Source organism: Camelina sativa, chromosome 6, assembly GCF_030686135.1.
Source record: "Camelina sativa cultivar CO46 ecotype springtype chromosome 6, ASM3068613v1".
NCBI classification, from domain to species: domain Eukaryota; kingdom Viridiplantae; phylum Streptophyta; class Magnoliopsida; order Brassicales; family Brassicaceae; genus Camelina; species Camelina sativa.
The window spans coordinates 15,423,975-15,446,381 of record NC_141885.1 but is presented as its reverse complement, the minus strand read 5'-3'; the positions used below and the strand labels follow the sequence as shown (position 1 = coordinate 15,446,381).

The 22,407-nt window shown below is 34.0% G+C and overlaps 3 protein-coding genes across 3 annotated transcripts; all 3 read left to right on the top strand.

Moving 5' to 3' along the window:
* The first annotated feature begins 1,449 nt into the window (after positions 1-1,449).
* On the top strand, positions 1,450-3,224 carry LOC104698950 (uncharacterized). Its single transcript, XM_087456138.1, has 2 exons — positions 1,450-1,695; positions 1,743-3,224. Exons 1-2 carry the CDS (start codon positions 1,450-1,452, stop codon positions 3,222-3,224), a joined length of 1,728 nt encoding a protein of 575 aa, XP_087312264.1.
* Positions 3,225-11,223: 7,999 nt separating this feature from the next.
* LOC104791006 (protein NRT1/ PTR FAMILY 2.10) lies at positions 11,224-14,388 on the top strand. Its single transcript, XM_019246734.2, has 4 exons — positions 11,224-11,764; positions 12,399-12,616; positions 12,696-13,249; positions 13,335-14,388. Exons 1-4 carry the CDS (start codon positions 11,512-11,514, stop codon positions 14,254-14,256), a joined length of 1,947 nt encoding a protein of 648 aa, XP_019102279.1. The 5' UTR covers positions 11,224-11,511; the 3' UTR covers positions 14,257-14,388.
* Positions 14,389-20,370: 5,982 nt separating this feature from the next.
* On the top strand, positions 20,371-22,391 carry LOC104791005 (uncharacterized). Its single transcript, XM_010516805.3, has 2 exons — positions 20,371-21,249; positions 21,641-22,391. The coding sequence occupies exons 1-2, from the start codon at positions 20,618-20,620 to the stop codon at positions 22,083-22,085; spliced, it is 1,077 nt and encodes a 358-aa protein (XP_010515107.1). The 5' UTR covers positions 20,371-20,617; the 3' UTR covers positions 22,086-22,391.
* Positions 22,392-22,407: the final 16 nt, after the last annotated feature.

The following is a 22,407-nucleotide window of genomic DNA, read 5'->3' as shown; positions in this document are numbered from 1 at the left end:
TAAACCATGTAGGTACGTAAATTATTTTACTGCAACAACATTTTTTCACAATTAGAAACATGTGCGTTACACTGTTGACGTACCATACATCGTGTTTGTGTAGTGTAGTCCACGTATATCCTACGTACGTACATACATATAATCTGCACACGTTTTTTATCCTACTCAGGATTGTATTATTTAACCTATTTAGAAAAGCCTGCTAAATTAGAAACTTTTTGCAATGTTTCCCATCGTAACATATTTTTTTCTCTTACCAAGAAATTTCTTGTTCAGACCATTTTGTTGGAATTATAAAATGGAATTGGGTATTGCTTATATTTCTAATTATATATGTAAACTCCACTCATAAGAACTGGAAGCAAAAATGTGTGTACTGCAGTGAATTCACATAGAAATGAAAAGATTGATATACATTGAAATATAAACCAGATATGAACTGGAAGCAAAAATAAATGAAAAATTAAATAATCCCATTAATGCCCAAAACTATCTTCTTATTTTCAATAATAATCGGTTACTTGGATTGAAGTCCATATTAAGTTTCTTACATGTGTGCAGCCAAGTTTTTTTTTTTTTTTTTTGTAATCTTCTGAAATCTTCTTTCTTTGGTTTAACGTAATATTAGTATTTAATTTCATTATTGTGTGAACACTGAAGTACAAATTAAATTGGACTTGGAAATCTTTCAAGTCAAGACCTAGATTGGAAAAGGAAGAAAAATTGGTAATATCTATGACTTTTTTGGGTCGGCTTAAAAACGGAGTTTAGGACTTTATAATTTATACGATTTATCAGCTGGCACATTCTACATGTATCAAAACTAGAATTTTCAGAATACGAATTATACAATCTAAATGCTTATCTGTTATATTGTTATCTTGAACTCTATTAAGAAATATGATAATCAGTTTTTAATGCAACAAATGTTGTGTACAGATAAGATTTTGGGCCCCCGGTCTTTGTCAACAACAATGGCTTGCCATCATCGCCCATGCCTAGCAAGTTATAGAAAATTATGAGAGAATACTATTGAATAATTCATATGTTAAAACAACATGTACCCGTTAATATCTTGTCATGTTTCTCATCCAAATGTCTACACCTATCAATTATTGGAGGAATCTTTTCAGAATGCAGAAGAGGACAATATAAGGTTGAATCACCTATCAGATCATATATATATAACCAAACAAATGATAGTTAATGTTAGAGAATATTTGAGAGAGTAATTAGTGTATATTCAATGTATATGTTTTGGTAAGATTTAGCTTGGGGAGAAAGGTGAGCATTGATAAGATGCAATCTTCTTAGTTTGGTAACTAGATCTTTCTGTATGTATATATATTTGAGATTCGATGAATAAAAGGGAGAAGAAAAAATTCTACAATTGATACCCTGTTTTACATGGTATCAGAGTCTTTTGGCTAGAAAATTTGAAGATTAAAAATGTCGGAAGAGACAAAGGCGATCATGAAAACAGAAGGTTCAAAGGCGGCAGTTTCAGCGTTTCAACTGGCATCAACCGAGAACCCTGGCGCGATCATAGCACAAGTTCAATTTAACGGAGAAAACTTTGATGAATGGGCTCAGGCGATGCGGACTGCACTGCGAGTCAAGAAGAAGTACGGTTTTGTTGACGGAACCGTCTCAAAACCGGGTGAAGATGAAGCCGACTATGAAGATTGGTTATCGGCAAGTCGATGGTAGCACTTTGGATTCTCAACACAATATATCCAAAGGTGAGAAGAACTCTGGCAAACAAGGAAGATCCAAAGGAGCTTTGGATGGAGATAAAAGATCGTTTCTCTGAAGGAAATGGACCAAGAATTCAAGAGATTAAGACGGAACTTGCTTATTGCTGCCAAGGAAATATGAGTGTGATTGAATACTATGGGAAGCTGCAGATGTTGTGGGAAGATCTGGCTAATTATGACAAGGTCATATCTTGCAAGTGTGGAGGATGCTCCTGCAACATCAATGTCGAACTGGAGAAGAAGAGAGAGGATGATCGAATCCATCAATTCTTCCTTGGACTTGACACGGCTTTATATGGAGGAGTGAGAACTTCGATCATCAGCACTGATCCTCTTCCAAACATGAATCAAGTGTACTCAAAAGTGAAGTCAGTGGAGCAAGTGAGCATTGTCATGAGAGGAAGAGAACAAGAGAACACACAAGTAGCATTCGCAGTTCGAGGAGAAAACCACATGGGTGGTAAAGAAGAAAAGGGAAAGATGGTGTGTTCAGTATGTAAGAAATCTGGACACACAGTGGATACTTGTTTTCAAGTGATCGGGTATCCAGAGTGGTGGAGTGAGCGACCTCGAGGCATTGGAGGATTTGCACGAGGAGGAGGTCGCCAAGGAAACGGAAGAGGACGTGGCGGAATGGCTCGTGCAAACGTGATGGTTGCACAAGATGGAGCCGAGACGAGTGGGGAAGCTGAGAGGAGTGGCTATACAGGGCTAACAAACGAGCAATGGGGAACACTCGTCAAACTCCTTGAGAGCAGTAAGGGAAACACACCTCGTCTCAGTGGTAAGTCTCTCTCACTTGATTGGGTCATAGACACTGGAGCTACAAATCACATGACATGTTTTAGTGATTTGTTGTTAAACCGAAAATATATACTGCCATGTACAATAGGGTTGCCAAATGGAGAAAATAGTTTGGCAAAAGAAAAGGGAACAGTGAGTTTTGATGATGAGTTTGAACTGAGAAATGTCCTGTTTGTGCCAGGACTGAAATGCAACTTGATATCTGTGTCACAACGTGTTGCCGATTTAGATGTGGTAATGCAGATTGCTAATAAGGGGTGTGTGATTCATGACCGTATAACGAGGAGTGTGACTGGAGCAGGAGAACTTAAGAATGGACTGTATTTCTTCCGTCGATTGAGAGAGTTTCGAGTCTTGCATTTGAATAAAGATGGAGCTGAAGATCTTTGGCATAAAAGGCTTGGGCATCCTTCCAATGGTGTTTTTGATTTACTTCCTGTTGTTGGTAGTAGGAATAAGGATTTTTCAGTTTGTGACATTTGTTTAAAGGCTAAACATTGCCGTGAGGTTTTTCATACCAGTGATAATAAAAGTGATGGAGTTTTTGATATGATACATGTTGATTTATGGGGTCCATATCGACGTCCAACTCTGTGCAATTCTTACTACTTTCTGACTATTGTGGATGATTTCTCGAGAGGAGTTTGGGTTTATTTGTTGTGATAGAAGTCACAAGTAAAAGAATCTTTGATGAACTTTGTGGCATTGGTGTCAAGACAATTCAACAAATATATAAAAGTTGTGCGGAGTGATAACGGTACGAAGTTTATGTGCCTCGCGTCTGAGTTCCAACAGATGGGAATGATACATCAGACGTCATGTGTTGGGACACCACAACAAAATAGGAGAGTAGAAAGAAAGCATCGACACATTCTGAATGTGGCTCGTGCTTTGTTGTTTCAATCATCACTTTATGCGAAGTTTTGGGGAGAGAGTGTGTTAATTGCTGCTTATCTCATCAATCGGACTCCATCACGGCTGTTAAAAGGGAAAACTCCATATGAACTTATTTATAACAAGGCTCCAGCATATGAAAACTTGTGAGTGTTCGGTTGTTTGGCCTTTGCGCACAAGCAACGTCTTGGAGGTGACAAGTTCGAAGCTCGTAGACGAAAATGCATTTTCCTGGGTTATCCCTTTGGCAAGAAGGGATGGAATATGTTTAACTTGAAAATGGAAGAAATGTTTGTATCACAGGATGTATTTTTTGTTGAGAATGCTTTTCCGATGAGCAGTGAGGTCTTGGTGAACATGAGAGCTGAAGATGCCATTTCGGATTTTGGCTGGGAAGACGAGGACGAAAGTGAACAAGTTTTGGAGGAATCTTTGGGGTTACGTGATATTCAGGTTATGCAAGAAAGTGATATTGAGACAGTTGAAACAGAAGATCAGCCTCTTGTCGAAACAGAGGATCATTCGCTTGTTGAAACAAAGGATCATCCTCGTCCTGAAACAGAGGATCATCGAGAAGAACAATTAGAGGAGATTGTTGTTCTTCAAGATAGTGAATCAGAAAATGAAGATAGTGAATCCAAAAATCTTGTGCATGTGGAAAGGTTCGGGCCTGGTTTGAGAGTCACAAAACTGCCAAGTAAGTTTAAAGATTATGTGATGAATACCATCATCAAGGTTGAATCCGATGACAACAGTTTGTATCCATTATCCGACTATCTCGATGCAACAAATTTTTCTGCTCCGTTTCTTGCTTTTCTTGCCACAATGAGTGAGAATACGGAACCAGAAACATTTCAAGAAGCAGTGGTGGATAAACATTGGAGAGTTGCTATGTCTAACAAAGTTGGTGCAATGGAACTAAACGAGACGTTTGATCTGACGGAACTTCCTCCAGGCAAGAAGGCTATCGGTTGTAAGTGGGTGTTTAAAATTAAGTATAACTCTGATGGGACAATTGAGAGGTTCAAAGGTCGTTTAGTTGCACTTGGAAATCGACAGAAGGAAGGAGTTGATTATACAGAGACTTTTGCACCTGTTGTTAAAATATCGACAATACGAATTTTCTTGGAGATCGTTGCGGCAAAGAACTGGGAATTGAATCAAATGGATGTGCATAACGCATTTTTGCATGGAGATCTAGAAGAAGAAGTCTATATGACCTTACCACCTGGTTTTCGAACAGGAGGTAAGAACATGGTGTGTCGACTGAAGAAATCAATTTACGGTTTGAAGCAATCACCACGATGTTGGTTTACGAAGCTACGTGGAGCTCTCTTTGAGTATGGTTTTTGTCAGTCAAGAGCTGATTATTCTCTGTTTCACTTGCGACGAGGACACTCGAAGATATATATTCTGGTTTATGTCGACGATCTGATCATTGGAGGGAATGATTCTTGCCGAGATAAGCAAGTTTAAAGGATATTTGGGTGAGTGCTTTCACATGAAAGATCTAGGTCCTTTGAGATACTTCCTATGTATCGAAGTTGCAAGAAGCAAAGAAGGTATATTCTTATGTCAACAAAAATATACTCTTGATATCATCAATGAAGCTGGCTTGTTGGGAGCGCAGCCTGCTAACACAACATATGCTTGGTCTCTCTAAAGCACCACTTATGGATAATCCTGAGAAGTACTGACGGGTGGTGGGACGGTTGCTTTATTTGTTAGCAACACGACCTAATTTGGTGTATTCCGTTAATGTTCTCTCGCAATTCATGAAGGCGCCTCGTCACGATCATTGGCTCAGTGCTTTGAGAGTAGTTCATTATTTGAAAGGAACACCAGGCCAAGGTATATTGTTGAAGTCTGATTCAAATTTACAGTTAGTTGGTTGGTGTGATGCCGATTATGTTGGATGTCTTGTATCTCGTAAATCTGTTGGTGGTTGGTTTATTACTCTCGATGATTCCCCGGTGTCTTAGAAAATGAAAAACAGAGTGTCACCTCTCGTTCCTCGGCTGAATCATAGTATAGGTCCATGGAACTTACGGTTTGTGAACTGCAATGATTGAAGGCATTACTCAAAGATCTTGGTGTGAGTCAAACAGAACCAATGGCGTTACATTGTGACAATCAGGCGGCACTGCATATAGCTGCAAATCCCGTCTTCCATGAACGTACGAAACATGTGGAGGTCGACTGTCATTGCATAAGAGATGCACATGAATGGGACGATACAGACCAAGAAAGTGCATACTAAAGATCAGTCGACTGTCTTTACTAAGTCGTTATGCCAGAGTGAGTTTCATTCAATGGTTTCCAAGTTGGGCATTTACAATATGTACACTCTAACTTGAGGAGGGGGGTGTTAGAGAATATTTGAGAGAGTAATTAGTGTATATTCTGTGTATATGTTTTGGTAAGATTTAGCTTGGGGAGAAAGGTGAGCATTAATAAGATGCAATCTTCTTAGTTTGGTAACTAGATCTTTCTGTCTGTATATATATTTGAGAGTGGATGAATAAAAGGGAGAGGAAAACATTCTACAATTGATACCCTGTTTTACAGTTAAGCTCGAACAAATATAGAAACTCAAAAAGATAAAAGTTTTGACGAGAAGCTTTAAGAAACAAAAACAAAACAACAAAAGAGAAAAAAAAAACTACAAAATATTATAATATATATACAGGAAGTTACTTCTATATATTTATGATGCGCATGGAAAACAGAGAAAAATGAAGCAAAGTAAGCCAAATGATTTACTACATGAGTGCATCAAAACGTCTCTTAGCTCTCGTTCTTTAAGGGTGGCGAGAGAACTGACAGAGATTGATGGAAGACAAAGAGCTAAAAGAGAAGTGGATTTCGTTTCAATTTTTAGGGTTTTGATGTGATGATTTTTTAAATGAAATAAAACAGAACGCTCAACGTGTTAACGTGGTTGGTGTTTACTTAAGATTAATTTGGCAAATATGTAGTAACTTTGGTCTTAAACTCTCTAATGAGATATATAGTTTGACATTGTTTTTGACCAAAACTAAAAATTTTAGGTGTGTTTTCTTTTTGGCTATTTTCCACTATATATGCATGTTTGTGTTTAGGTTTTTGATATAAACTAGCAAATTCTGTGGACAACAATACTCATCGTGTTTGCCAAACTACGCAATCACATCAGTAACCTAATAAATGTGAAGTAAATAAAGTGGACCCTTTGTCTCTCTCTTACAACTTCGTTAGATTCCGTTCATAAATGGATCCACCCTATACCTTGCATTCCGTGCCACCGTTTCTTCACCTTTTTCGAGTTGTATCAAGCTTTCCTTCAAAATACAAGTGTGTTCTTCAACATAAGAATAATTTTTTTAATGAATAGGGTTAGGTTTTGGATGTTGGAAATTTAGATTGGATTTTGCTTGAGATGCTTAGCAAATTGGGTGTTTTACCATGGGTTATGGGTCGATTGAGCTACTTAGTTGATAAGAAATGAATTTTGCTGTTGAATCGTAGTGAATTGTAGAGATTAGAATGCCAAACTATTCAATTTTCAGTTATCCCGACTGGGTAAAATTGGTAAAACTAATAATATTAGTAAATGTAATATAACTAGTAAAACTAGTAATATTGATTAATGTAGTACAACCAGTAAAACTAGTAGTATTACTAATTGAGTTTTTTTAGAATTTTTTTGGCAGGATAAAATGGGAGAGAACGTCAGCATATATTTTAAGCAAGAATGTCGTATATATAGTATAATGTTCAAGACTCATGTGAAGAATATAACTTTGTTGATGTTAAAAACAAGAATATAAAAGAAGCTTGAGTTTGTTGAAAGTCACGTTAAATTACAGTTGAGCAACATTCAAAGGATGATGAAATTGCACCTAACACCATTGTTTGATTCATGTTTGATCTTTTGGTTTGTACTACTACTTTCTTGGTTATGTCTCAACTATTGTAAAACTTATTTTAAAATTTAGTAATGTTTGATTTTCCTTTCTCTTGATGTGTATATTTGCTCTGTCATAACAGAGTAAACCATCTATAACAAAGATAAAACTGATAAAACTGGTAAAACTGGTAAAACTGAATTGAAAATCCATAAAATGATTTTATAGATAACATAATAATGTGTGTACTAGTAAACGTCAAAAGTAATGTTTAAATGTTTACTAAGAATGAAATTTTAAAAAAATATATGAATTTTGGGTTGTTATGTAAGAACCTAAACAAGTGTTTCCTTATACTTTAAGGTCACTTTGTAAATAATAATCAAGTTAGAATGACAAAGTTATACAATTGTAGGTTTTAAACATATGAATGCATAAAAAACTCATAATTATATGTTAAGAGACTTTAATCAACTGTAAAACTAAAAAATATAATTTTAAGAGTGGGTAAAACTAATTAAATGAAAAAACTCCAAAAGTAGAACTATTTGCAATTTTGGTACAACTATTATACTTGGTATAACTATGTGTGAACACTAAGTGTGAACACACATATTGCATACGTGGCAATACAATTCAGATTTTTTTTTCAGCTGCACGTGTGGTTTTATTTTTTTTGTCTCTGCAACAAACGGTTAATTACAAATAAAATACGACAAGTTTTATCTAGTTTTATCAGCATTACAAAAACATACTAGTTATACCTATATATACTAGTATTACTTAAAACCCTGAAATTCAATTATAAATAAGATGTAGAAGAAACAAATCATGAATCTCTTTTAACCAAACCGAATGAGTTTTATCTAGTTCTACTTGTTCAATCAAATCCAACTACTTATTCATGGAGTCGATGCAGTCACTCACGGTTGGCTTGTACTTCTTCCTGAGTTGGTTTATCGCCGCCGTCATTCCGGATTTTCTTATTATTATTGAGTCGTTCATCTCCGCTGTTTCTTCTTCCTTATTTGGTTACAGAGATCGCTCGCCATTGATTTTGCTCATCATCGTTGAGTCGTTCATCACCGTTGTTTCTTCTTCCTAAATTGGTTACAGAGGTCACTCGCAGTTGAGTTGTTCATTGTCGTTGAGTCGTTCATCGTCGCCATTGTTTCTACATATTATTGTTGAGTTGTTCGTCGTTGTTGAGTCATTCACTGTGAATGCTGCTGAAACTATTTCATCTCTACACTACTGAATGATCCAAATTCTCTAATTTACCGGATAGTTTTACATACTAGTATTACATAGAAAATCTTACTAGTTTTATCTAGTTCTACTAATATTTCAAAATTACACTAGTTTTACCTAGTTATATCCATAAAATCAAATACAAACATAAACCCAAAAATCACAATTTTCATTCATCGTCGTTGAGTCATTCTCTGTGAATGCTGCTGAAACCATTTCATCTTACTAGTTTTATCTAGTTGTACTTGTATTTTAAAATCACACTAGTTTTACTTAGTTATACTAGTTATACTCTGAAATTCAAATACGAACATGAACCCAGAATTCACAAATTATAATCTCAAAGTTTGTATTTTAGACCCATCTTGATTATCAATTGAACACCATAACAGAATATCTAGTTTCTCAAGTTTTACAAAATCGTTTTTGAGATTGCAGTTTTAATTTCAAAACTTTCTCAGCTTTTAGGGATTTGATCTAGTTTTGAAAGAGAAAGAATGGAGCCGTTGTTTCTTCTTTCTGGGTTGGTTCCAGAGATCGTCCCCCTCGCCGTTGTTGTTCATCGCCGACACGAAGAAAATGAAAAGAGTTAGAAAAAAGAAGAAAACGATGAAATTAAAAAATTTGTTTAGTTTTTTTTTGTATTTTTGTTTTAGTTTTAAGTATATTTTTTATATATTTTGGATTAAATCCAATAGATCTTGGGTGGGTGGATTAAATCCAGGTTTTCAATATAATTGTTTTGTTTTTTCTAGGGTAACATAGTAAAATACCAGTTTCTGGAATTAAAAATAATTAAAAAAGAAAATCTTTTTATAAAAGGGAGTTTTGAGATTGTCAGAAAATTTTTAGGGACGTTTGAGATGATTACTTGAAAAGATACCCTACTGACTTCTTCCAACTCAACTCTTATATGCCCATGGATCATATAAGTCCAAAGAAAATTACTACCATAATTTACATCAGCTTATTAATTATTTTTTAAGACTTGATATTTATTTAAAAAAATGTCTAAATTTCGTTATTTATAAAACCAAATGTAAAGAAATTATAGAATCTAATTTAATAAATATGTCATATATATATATATATATATATATGATGGTTAATCTTCTAAATTGTATGGTTTTGATTTTACAAGTTTTAGAGTCTATGATTCAAATTTTAGTGACTAACAAAATGCTCTAAATTTTATTGACTAACAATTTTTAGAGTCTATGACTCTTCCACAAAATAGCTTTTAGCAAATATAAATCTTGAACTTTGGAAAAAACTTTTTTTTTTAGTCTTTCAAGGTTTTAATGGATTAGCTTATTCAAACCATCTATATATACATTTTTGAAATACATTTTGGGTTCTACCCTTTTGTTTTTACTTATTTAGAAAGTTATTTACAAAGTTAATCCCTAAAAGTTTTCCAAAAATAGCATTACTTCAGATTTTATTTCCTAAATATTTTACAATCCATTCCAACTAAAAAAATTACAGCAATCAATATGGAAACAGAAACTATAATAGATATATATATATTTTTTTTCAACCACATATTTTATTGTGTTTTGAAGATATTCTATTTCTGAATCCTTTGTAAACAAAGAAAACAACAATTTGATTCCCATTTTGTTTTCCAAAATCTGTGAGATTTGATTCTTAACGTAAGAAGAACTTCAATTTACATTTATTTAAATGTTATAATTAATATATATATATATATAAACATAATAAATTTTAAAATATTACGAATATATAAAATTAAAAAATTTTAAAATAATATAGAATATGGTTATATAGTAGATGGGTTATAAAAAGGACATATTGGAATTAATAAAATTATTAAATTTGTGTTAACACTGGTTAAATTCTTATTTAATATTTGTACACTACTAATATCAGAATATCTGACATATAAAATCAAGTTGATTTAACTAAGATTGTGTAAAATAATAAAATCATTAGGAAAAATAACCACAACTTATAAATTACTTATTATGTATTTAGATCTCTTATTTTTGTTATAATAATTGAAAATCAAAATAGAATCTCAAACACTAAACAATACAAACTAAATATAACAAACAAATAGTCATAAAGTGTATTGCGGGTTAAAAAATTAATATAAATATTTAGCCGCACAAAAAAACCAAAAATTTTAGTTATTTCTCTATTTACAAAATATCTAATGTTTAACAAATAAATAAAATATAAAATATAAATAATAATTATTATTATATACACGCGGTGTACCGTAAGTTAAAATCTAGTGTAGTTAGTCATAAAGCAAGTCTTATTATTCAATAACAGATAGTTTAAACACACAAAAAATGATAATTAGATCATCTAAAAATTAGTAATACTTATGAATATTATAACTATTAATAGTACATCCTAGGAAAAAAAAGAAATACTAAAACCTACATTTTTAGAACATAGAATTGACCAATTTGATAAATCAATAAAAACGGTTGACTATATTGATCTAAAAATCATAAAATTGGTTCAATAAAAATTTATAACACAGGGGTTTTACACACTATTATTTTATAAAATAATATATATATATATATATATATATACATGTGTGTAAAAAAATACTAATTAACTTAGAGTTTGGACACAAAATAAGGTGATAATTGACTAACTTAGTCAAAATAGAGGGAAGGAGTGTAAAAATGGGCCTACATCGAGCACTAACCTCAGCCCACACTTGACCAATAATTAAAAATGAAACGTTTTATTTAGATTAGGGAAATTAATTAAAAAATAATAATTAATGAGGCACTCACACAGATGTCTCAATCATTCACAGCCAAAAAATTCACCAATCTTTAATTTCTCATTTCCCCCTTTTGTTTAAGATTCCGACAAAATCCACTCTCGCTAGATCCACACCACTATATAAGGAAGACCGAAGCATAGAGATGAAGAGCAGAGTCATCCTTAACCATAGAGACAAAAGGGATAAGAATAACAACAACAACAACAACAACAGCGACCTCTTCTGTAATTACACACAGATTGAGACTATGGAGAGAAAGCCCCTTGAGGTTGAGACTACGACAACGAACCACCATTCCGCCGTCGATGATGTTACATCTACGACGGTCGATTCATTCGAGGAGGATCAGAAAAAACTTGTTTATAGAGGATGGAAAGTCATGCCCTTCATCATTGGTAAACTCACCTTTTTTTTTTTTCTCTTTCGGACATATATATATATATATATATATATTCTTTTGTTGTGTTTTGTCGGAATTTTAGAAAAAAAAAAAGAAATATACTGTAAAACATTTTGTCCGTGATATTATTAAATTTTCGTTTTTTTTTTTTTAATTTACTTGTCTTAGACTTGACTTGTATCCAAAAATCTCGACTTTGGAGATTTTGAGCGAAAAAATGGTTAAAACAAAATTAAGATTTGGTTGAAACCCAGATCGAAGGAGATTTCGTACATTTTTTCTAGATGATATGTAAGATCTATCTATGAAAAAAAGATAGTTTAATTTTTTTTTGTTTTAAATTAATTTTCCGTGGAAAAAAACAGACTTTGAATCAAGCAGTTAAGTTTCTGAAAAAAAGTAAGATAAGAATTTTTTCTGGATAAGACAAAAAATGATTAACTTCTGGGAGTTACAGAGCACTCAGAACCAAAAAAAAAAAAAAAAAGTCAGAACATCATCGAAAGTCCAATCTTTTGACTTGTTGTGTATTTCGGTTTCGAAGTTGTTACATTAAATGCAATAAATACTTTGTAACTTTATGAGAAGGTAGTATTCTTTGTCATTGATTTATGTGGTGATATTGACAGGTAATGAGACATTTGAGAAGCTTGGGATCATAGGAACATTATCGAACCTTCTTGTCTACCTAACTTCTGTATTCAACCTTAAGAGCTATACAGCTGCAACTATCATCAATGCCTTTAGTGGCACTATCAATTTCGGGACTTTCATCGCTGCTTTCCTCTGTGACACTTACTTTGGTCGCTACAAGACTCTCTGTTTCGCTGTCATCGCTTGTTTCATGGTACTTACATATATGTATATAATCTTTGATGACTTAACCTAGCGCCAATATTTTTCTAAAACATTATCATCTTTGGTAGGGATCGTTTGTGATACTACTGACTGCTGCAATTCCTTCATTGCACCCCGTTGCTTGCGGAAACAAAAGCACATGCGAAGGTCCAAGTGTGGGACAGATAATGTTCCTGCTCATGGGTTTAGGGTTTCTTGTGATAGGCGCTGGTGGTATCAGACCGTGTAATTTAGCGTTTGGTGCTGATCAGTTCAACCCCAAATCCGAATCAGGAAAGAAAGGAATCAACAGTTTCTTCAACTGGTATTTCTTCACGTTCACGTTTGCGCAGATCGTCTCACTCACACTAATTGTGTATATCCAGTCAAATGTGAGTTGGACCATCGGTTTGACTATCCCTGTGGTTCTTATGTTCTTGGCCTGCGTCATCTTCTTTGCTGGAGATAGATTGTATGTAAAAGTGAAAGCCTCGGGTAGTCCTTTGGCTGGTATTGCTCATGTTATAGCAGCCGCGATCAAGAAACGTGGTTTGAAGCCTGCTAAGCAGCCTTGGGTCGATCTTTACAACCACATCCCACGCAACTATGTAAACACTACTCTCAAATACACCGACCAGTTCAGGTAAATCTCTTTATACTTATTTGTTCTCTTGATTTATGTTTCTGGCTTTTGTTTTTTTGCTGAAGTTTGTTGCATGTGTTGTCAGGTTTCTAGACAAAGCAGCGATTAAGACCCCGGAGGACAAGTTGAACTCTGATGGAGCGGCTTCAGATCCATGGAAGCTATGCACGTTGCAGCAAGTGGAAGAAGTGAAGTGCATTGTTAGAGTGATCCCAATCTGGCTTGCTTCTTCGATATACTATCTTGCAATAAGTATGCAAATGACTTATCCTGTCTTCCAAGCACTCCAGAGCGACCGGCGTTTGGGTTCTGGTGGCTTCAGGATTCCGGGGGCAACCTATGTAGTGTTCTTAATGACGGGGATGACAATTTTCATCGTATTCTATGACCGTGTTCTTGTCCCGTCGCTCAGGAGAGTGACCGGGTTAGAAACTGGCATAACACTCTTACAAAGAATCGGAGCAGGGATTGTGTTTGCGATATTGAGTTTATTAGTGTCTGGATTTATAGAGGAAAGGAGAAGAACCTTTGCGCTGACAAAACCAACACTTGGGATGGCGCCTAGGACAGGAGAAATCTCTTCCATGTCAGCTATGTGGTTGATTCCGCAGCTAACACTTGCTGGCATAGCAGAAGCTTTTGCTGCCATTGGACAAATGGAGTTTTACTACAAGCAGTTTCCTGAAAACATGAGAAGCTTCGCCGGTTCTATCTTCTATATTGGTGGTGGGATTTCGAGTTACCTCGCTAGCTTCTTGATCTCAACTGTTCATCGAACAACTGAGCATTCACCTACAGGAAATTGGTTAGCTGAGGATCTGAACAAAGCCAAATTGGATTACTTCTATTTCATGCTCACGGGAATCATGGTCGTTAACTTGGGTTACTTCTTGTTGATGGCTAAATGGTATAGATACAAAGGCAGTAATGATGAAGACATCACTGAGATTGAGACCAGTGAAGAAGTGACCAAGAAACAGCAGCTACAAGACAAGGACTCTGTCTGATATGGAAACTTGTTTTATCTTTTGGTCAACGACCTCAGTTTCTTCTTTCTCGTTGTACTTTTTTCTTTACTCCGAAGTCAATCTTGTTGTACTTTCTATAGATTAAATGAAGAAAAAATCGCTTCATCTGTATTGACATGTATTGTAGAATAAGATTTTTGTTACTAATTCAAACTATGTATCAAAGTTTTCCTACGTCTTTCACCACAACAACTAACTAGGATAGAACAGACCACTAGCTAATAGAAGAATACAAGAATTCGATATTTACATGCAGTATGTAGTTGTACTAACTAGAGACACATTGAGATCAAGTTGCTCGTCGTCTCTTAGACAGTGTAAGCTTGTTGAATGGTTTCATAAAACAGAGAGCAATAGACAGAAAGGAGAAGTTTTCAACTTTGAAAACTAAACTTGATGTAATATGACTACAACAAAATACTAAAACTAAGGAGAGGTTTATATTTAGGTAAATATTGCAAATGTGAAAACTAAAAATAGGAAATTTATATTATCATCTTTTTATAATTATTTTTTTTCTAATTTTGAGATAAATATATAACTTGGCAGGAAAATTCACATTTTCATTCTCTACGCTCACTAAAAGAAATGCAACTTATATATTTTCTACATAACAAGTATTTTAAAAACAAAAAAAAAGAACATAGGATATTTCTGAAAGAAATATACCTTAACAAAATAAGTTTTATGGACAACTGTAACACACACTTCAAAAACTTACAAAATAGCACTATTTGATATAGTTATAATATTTTAAATTAATTTTTAGTTTCAAGTCCATCATTACTGGATGTGTTGTTCCATCATTACTAGATATATACAACATTTAAGATGCATAAAATTTATAAAAGCAATTATGAGAAAATAATGGTCTTTGTAGAATTTGTATTATAAAGTTAACAATTAAAATTTGTCATTTTTAATGAGGCAAAACTATTTTTTTTCTTCATCAATTCTCGTCAATATTTCTTTCCAATTATCTTCAATATTAGAATTGGTGTACATAAATTTATTATGGTATGTAAAAATATATTAAAGAAATTATGTACCAGATTTTAATTACGACAAAGACAATTAAAAATGGTATTCAATACTAAAAAAATCCATGAATGTGTAGATTTACAAGGACAAAAATGTTATTATAGAAATGGCAAATGAATAAAACCATTAAGAAAATGGATATCTATAAGATTTAGGTAACATAATGGTGCCTTACCATTGTATCAATGTATTTGTCTATGGTATGTTGTAAGATTGAAATACCATTTGGTATTCTACCATTTTAGTTATGGTTATTTAAAATTTTATTTACAGTCTTAGTCCCTAAAATGCCAAAAAAAAAACTTAAATATGGTAAATTGACCAAAATAAGATTATTTAGATTTTCATTAAATATTTAACAATTATCAGTACCAAAACTTCTTTCATAAAGTATATGTTCATTTTACTTTTAATCCACCAAATTTTACTATAATTGTGTTTTCCACACCAAAAAATTATTATCATATATATATTAATAATATAGAGATTAGGCAAATTTTAAATCAGTATTCAAACTAACCTGCAAAATGCCCAATAATATAACACATTTATGTTAAAAAAAATCTTTCTTAAAAACTAACAAAAAATAAACTATAAACTATAAACTACTACTCCCTCTGTCTCATAAAGATTGATGTTTAGAAACTTTTACACATTTTAAGAAAACAATGATTACTGAGTTTAAATATATTTTTTCCTTTGACTAAAGAGATATTATTTAATTTTAAACCAATAACAATTCAAAATTTTAAATATTTACATTGATTAATTCTTGAAGTTTACAAAACATCAATTTTTGTGGGACAAAAAAATCCAAAAACATCAATCTTTATCAGACAGAGGGAGATTTTGAAATTTTGCAACATTAAAACAATAAAAATTAGGAAATTTTGCATCCTAACACACTTTTCAAACATTTAATTGTCCAATAACACACTTTTTGTCCAAAAGGCACTTTTTGCCTCACTTTTACTCTGTTCACTTCATTTCTATACAATTTTATCCCTCAGCTACTTCAAATCAAACTATACTTTTCTAACTACACTTATTTCAGCAAAATAATCTCCTCCTTCCAATTGTAACTAAAAATAAATGATCATGCTTTTATGACTTACATGTGTCTAGTTCCTCAAATAAGATGTTGGCAGCCATATATAAAGGTTTCCTTTTGTGTGGATAAAGGAGACAAGAAGGAATAGGGTGTTGGTCAGCCGAACATGGCGGCCATGGTATTTATTTCTCTTTGACGTTTTTTGGTTGTTTTTTGTGGATTGCATTATTGGTTTTGTTTCTTTTATGTGAATTGCAATTCTGTGATATATAAACCAACCAATGTTTTTGGTTGCAGGTTGAATATTGTATTTTCCTATGCGGTGAGTGGGCTTATTCTGTGGATAGCGTTTGGAGGTTTGAGGTGGATAAGTTTCTCGTTTCGAGGGTCGTTTCCCTCTCTGAAATTGTTACGTTAGCGGAACTTGAGGATGTTGTAAAACTCGAATTCAGCATTGTGAAGAAGAAGGCTTGTTTCAGCTTTTGTCCTCCTAACATCATGCTTTTCATGACGGGTGAGAAAACTCCTCATGTACTGGTTACTACCGATGTTGGCTTAGACTATTTCAAGCAATTGTTTCGGGAGAACCGTCAGTTAAATATGTTTGTCAACTTTCAAGAGCTTAGAAACAGAGGTACAAACACAAATGAGTTAAATACATGGGTAGAGATTCTGATGTTTCTGGTCGTGGCATTCCCCTCTCCGGTAATTCGCCTGGATGTAGTTTTGGAACAAGCGATGATGAGTTGGCACCATTAATTGATACCGCTCTTGGAAGCCAACTGGATGATGTCGTCGTCGCTAATCTTTCTGAAATGGAGAAAAATTTCAAGATTGGAATTTGTAATGGTAAGAGTGGGAAGCTTGTATCTGTCGGAAGTTCTTCTGGTTGTAGTTTCGGTAACGGTAAGCGTGGAAAGTGTATTTTTACTACCAATAACCCTTTAATTGATGTTGATGTTGCAATGGAAACAATTGTTGGTTCCAAATCAACAATCCCCATTATACCTACCACCCAGGTTGATCCAGCGCTATTGGCTGAGGTAGCTGAAATAGAGTCAAAGTATTGGGAACGAGGTTGTAATGTTGTTCGCCAGGACGGTAGTATTGAAGATTGGGGTCATAGTTTTGAAGAAGAAGAAGACGCAGACGGAGAAGAAGAAGGACCAACTCAGGAGATTTTTACTCCTAGAGGTTATGATAGAGAATTTTGGGAAAACTTTGTGGGAGATCATTTTGGTCATGCAAATCCTGTAAAAATATAGGTCTGCGGTGTATAGAAATTATTCTATTGTAAGATTGAAATATTATTAACAAAACATAATTTTTATCTATTTTAAAATAAAAAGCAAACTTTAAAATTTGTTCATTTTTTTGTTCAATTAGTTTCTCATCAATGTTGGGGAGAAATGTTTTTGTTCTATTATTCCTCATTTTGTGAGAAATGTAGATGAATGATGTGGAACAATATTACTTTTAGATTTTAAGAAATTTGAGGAATGAAGAAGAATATCACATTTCTTCTTATTGTTTTTCTAAATTATGGTTATCAATTAAAACCTTTGAATATTGGATACACAAATGTACAAGAGCAGGGTGAAAAAAATGTTTAAAGATAGGTTTTGGCAAAATAATTAAAACATATTTTTTCATAACTTGTAATCGAGAAGGCACATCACGGTAATCAACTTTCTAGTCGAAGACGTGGTCAATCCTCATCATCATTGGTCACATGTCACGATAATGAAATGATGAATATAGTTGAATAATTTTTTTTCAAGGATTGGGCACAGTGAATTTGTTTTACACTTCACTAATATCATTTGTGAGAGATAATCAAATGGTGAATAGGGTTGTTTAGTAATTTTTTTCAAGCATTGAAAATACTGAATTTGGTTTACACTTCTCTAACATCATATGTGACATAAAATATAATAATAATTATAGTTGTTTAATAATTTTTTTCAAGCATTGGAAATAGTGAATTTAGTTGAACAATCGTTTAGATACGTGAAGTTTGCTGATGATGATGATGTGGATGATGATGCTTAGTTGGCGATGATGAATTGATGATGTTGAGTAGTTGGTGATGATGATGATCATGATCTCTCTGTTTTCTTACGTTTCGATTCTCCTGTGTGCGACAACGTTCATGTAACTCTTTGCTTCTTCTCTCAATTCAATTCCATAACCTTTGAACAATCGCATCAAGTTTTTGGATGATGATGCTTAGTAGATGATGATGATGATGCTTTCTTGTTTTCTTTTTAGTGTAATATAAGTAATTGAAATAATTGTTTTGTCATTTTAGATTATTTAATAATTTATTAAAATTGGAGAAATAATAGACAATTGTTTCAAAAATATTATTTTAATAATTAAGCAAGTTTGATAGAGGTTTTCTAGTGGAAAGATGATTTTGCTTAAAGTTGTTAGTAGGTTGTTTTAATTAGTTTAATATTAATTATATGATTAGTTTAATTATGAGCAACCTAATACAAGTTCTCTAGTGGAGATGGTCTACGAACTCTCGGAAAAATACAAATCTCGGAAAGAACAACAATAGTTTTTTTAATGGACTTCAATCATTATAGACCTCTCATATCATGGCTCTATCATTCTTAAGAACAGAATTTGGAAATCAAAAAGTCTTCGCAAAATACAACATTTTCTTTGGAGAATATTATTAAAAGCCTTACCATCATTAACAAGATTAAATTCTCGTAGGAAGAATATAGATCCAGCATGTTCAAGATGTTTCTGAGCTGATGAAACAATAGAACACATCCTACTCTATTGTCCACATGCAAAACAAATATGGGATCTTTCGAACATTCCAATACAGACACTTATCGGCAATGATAGTGAATATATGCTCACAACTATACTAGACAAGAAACACTTAACTGCGATCGATGAAGCAACAAAACTTTTACCTTTTTGGCTACTGTGGCATATCTGGAAGTCAAGGAACAATTTCATCTTTGAAGGTGTCTCTGATCAACCAAAAATTATACTGCAGCGGGCTCAAAATGATGTATAAGATTGGCTACACCACAATTCATTGGTACAACCACCTCCTTCGAATCATACTCAAGAACAAGTCACTTGGAGACGACCGTCAACAACAATGTATAAATGTGTGATACAGCCTTTGACCATCATACTAACCAAGTAATAGGAGGTTCGATTATAAGAAATGAAAATGGTATATCAAATGGATGGGGATCCATAAAACTGGCCACATCAACAACTCCCTTAGAGGCGGAAGCAAAATCTCTTTTATCCACTTTACAACACTCATGGATCAAAGGTTTCACATCAATTTGCTTTGAGGGTAATTGTGAAGTACTAACTAAAATTCTAAACAATCCAACACATTGATGTATCTATTGATGGAATCATTCGAGATATTAGATTATGGGCAACACATTTTCACCATATTGTTTTTAATTTCACTAAAAATATGTTGTAATATTGTAGCTCATCTTCTGGCAAAACATGGATACTTTCATTGTAATTTCTATTTTGATTGTTTTTCTCTTCCTTTTTGGCCTCTCCAACAATTGTATCAGGATAATCATAATTCATTAATGTAATTTTTTTTGGACGGAAAAAAAAGATCTCTCATATCATTTTTTAAAGGCCATATTTTAATTCTTTGTGTGTGGATGTTTATAGTAATCTAAATGTTAAACGCAAACAAAAAAACATTAAATTGTGTATTTTTTTTTAGACAATATTGTTTTTTTTTTCTCTAAAAAAAACATGCTATATTTGTAGTTTAATCCCTGTTTTGTTTGGAAATATATATTTCTTTAAAGTATTACTATGAATTTATGATATCGTTAAGCAAGTTTGGAAAATATAAATAAGAAAATGGAAAGAGACGAAACTATAGTAAGCTAAATAGGTAATACTAAAATAGAATAAGATTATAAGAAATGTAAGAAATCTGAACATTTTCCATATTTATAAAATTAAGAGCCAACAACAGATACAAATTTTGGTTAAATAAAAAAATAATTGGGATTAAATAAAGATAGTAAGATTTTTTATTAATTGTTTTAAGTTTTTGACGTTACGTGTAAAGACCCTTCCCTCTTCCCTTTGGCTTCCCCCAGTCTCCCACGCATCTGTTTCGCAACTCCTCCTTCTTCCCCGGCGACGGCCATATCATTTCTAAATCGCCGGCGAGGACTAGACTCGTTAAAAATTTGATTCAGTCATTGTGAGATTCAGAGAAAGATGGGTGTAGATTACTACAATATACTGAAGGTGAATCACAACGCGACGGAGGATGATCTCAAGAAAGCTTACAAGCGTCTCGCTATGATTTGGCACCCCGACAAGAACCCTTCGACTCGTCGCGACGAAGCCGAGGCGAAATTCAAACGGATCTCCGAAGCCTACGACGTTCTCTCCGATCCTCAGAAACGTCAGATCTACGATCATTACGGCGAGGAAGGTCTCAAATCTGGCAAAATCCCTAATTCATCCGCGGCGGCGGCGACTTCTTCATCTGAGGCTTCTTCGTCTTCTTCTTCCTCTAGGTATTCGCACTTCCATCAGCATAGGCAGCAGCATCCGCCTAACGCTGCGTCGTTTCGTTTTAACCCGAGAGATGCGGAGGATATCTATGCTGAGTTCTTTGGATCTGAAGGCGGAGGAGGAGGAAGCAATGCTGGTGGGAGAGGAAATAGAACGTTTAGGAACGGTCATTTCAACACCGGCGGTGGTAATTACGGTGCCAATGGTTATAGCGGTGAGATGAGGAGAGCTCCAGCTGTGGAGAATCCATTGCCTGTGAGTTTGGAGGATCTGTATAGTGGTGTCAAGAAGAAGATGCGTTTATCTAGAAATGTCTACGATGCTTCTGGGTATGTTTTACTTCTTTCTCCTTTAGGCATTGCAATTGTAAACGGCTAATTGGATAGTTTTGGTGATTGGTTTGGCTGAGGGAAGCTTATATTTTGAGTCTCTGGATGTTATTTTGAGTCTCTGGATGTTATTGTTCTGCGTGATCACATCGAAGTTGTTGGAAAGAAAAAAAAGGTTACTTTGTTTGTTGGAATTTAGGAATGAAGCTTTATGACAATAATGGCATGTTTAGGTTTTGAATCTAGGTACTGATTAGTCTATGAATGAGACATTTCCTTGGATTGACAGAAGGAGATACTCGTACTTATGTTGGTTGAACCGTAAGAATATGTTTGATTTGAAGGATTTTAAAATACTGTTAATGATTTGTGTTGCTGTTTGATCTTGTAGAAGAATGAGGGTCGTTGAGGAGATATTGCCTATAGATATAAAACCCGGGTGGAAGAAAGGAACAAAGCTCACATTCCCTAAGAGAGGCAATGAAGAGCCTGGAATCATACCAGCGGATATTATTTTCGTGGTTGAAGAGAAGCCACATCCTGTTTACAAGAGAGATGGAAACGACCTTTTGGTCAATCAAGAGATAACTCTACTTGAAGCCTTAACTGGTAAGACCGTCAACCTGATCACGCTTGATGGAAGGACTCTGATGATCCCGCTAACCGATATCATCAAACCTGACCACGAGATTGTTGTTCCAAACGAGGGAATGCCAATTTCTAAAGAACCTGGAAAGAAAGGTAACTTGAGATTGAAGCTTAGTGTGAGATACCCGACAAGGCTCACAACGGAACAGAAATCGGACCTGAAGAGAGTTCTTGGTGGGGTTTCATGAAGAAGTCAATGATGAATGTAGATAGCAAAAGTAGAGGAAATGATAGATTGTGAATGATAGGAGGGTTTCTTCTAAGGAGGCTTGGATTTGAAAGCCGAAGAACAAACACAAGCTTTGCTTCTGTCTTTTTTTACTTCTCTTGTTTGAAATTAGACTTTCTCTTCTTTGTTTGATTATTTCATTGATTTGATTTGATTTGATTTCGTTGCCTTATAATGTTAGACAGTGTTACTTTAAACATTAAGGTATGCTTTGTTACCTATTAATCTTATTTGATAAATATATACCCACCATTGTTGCTTGTCATAACTAGGTATGATAA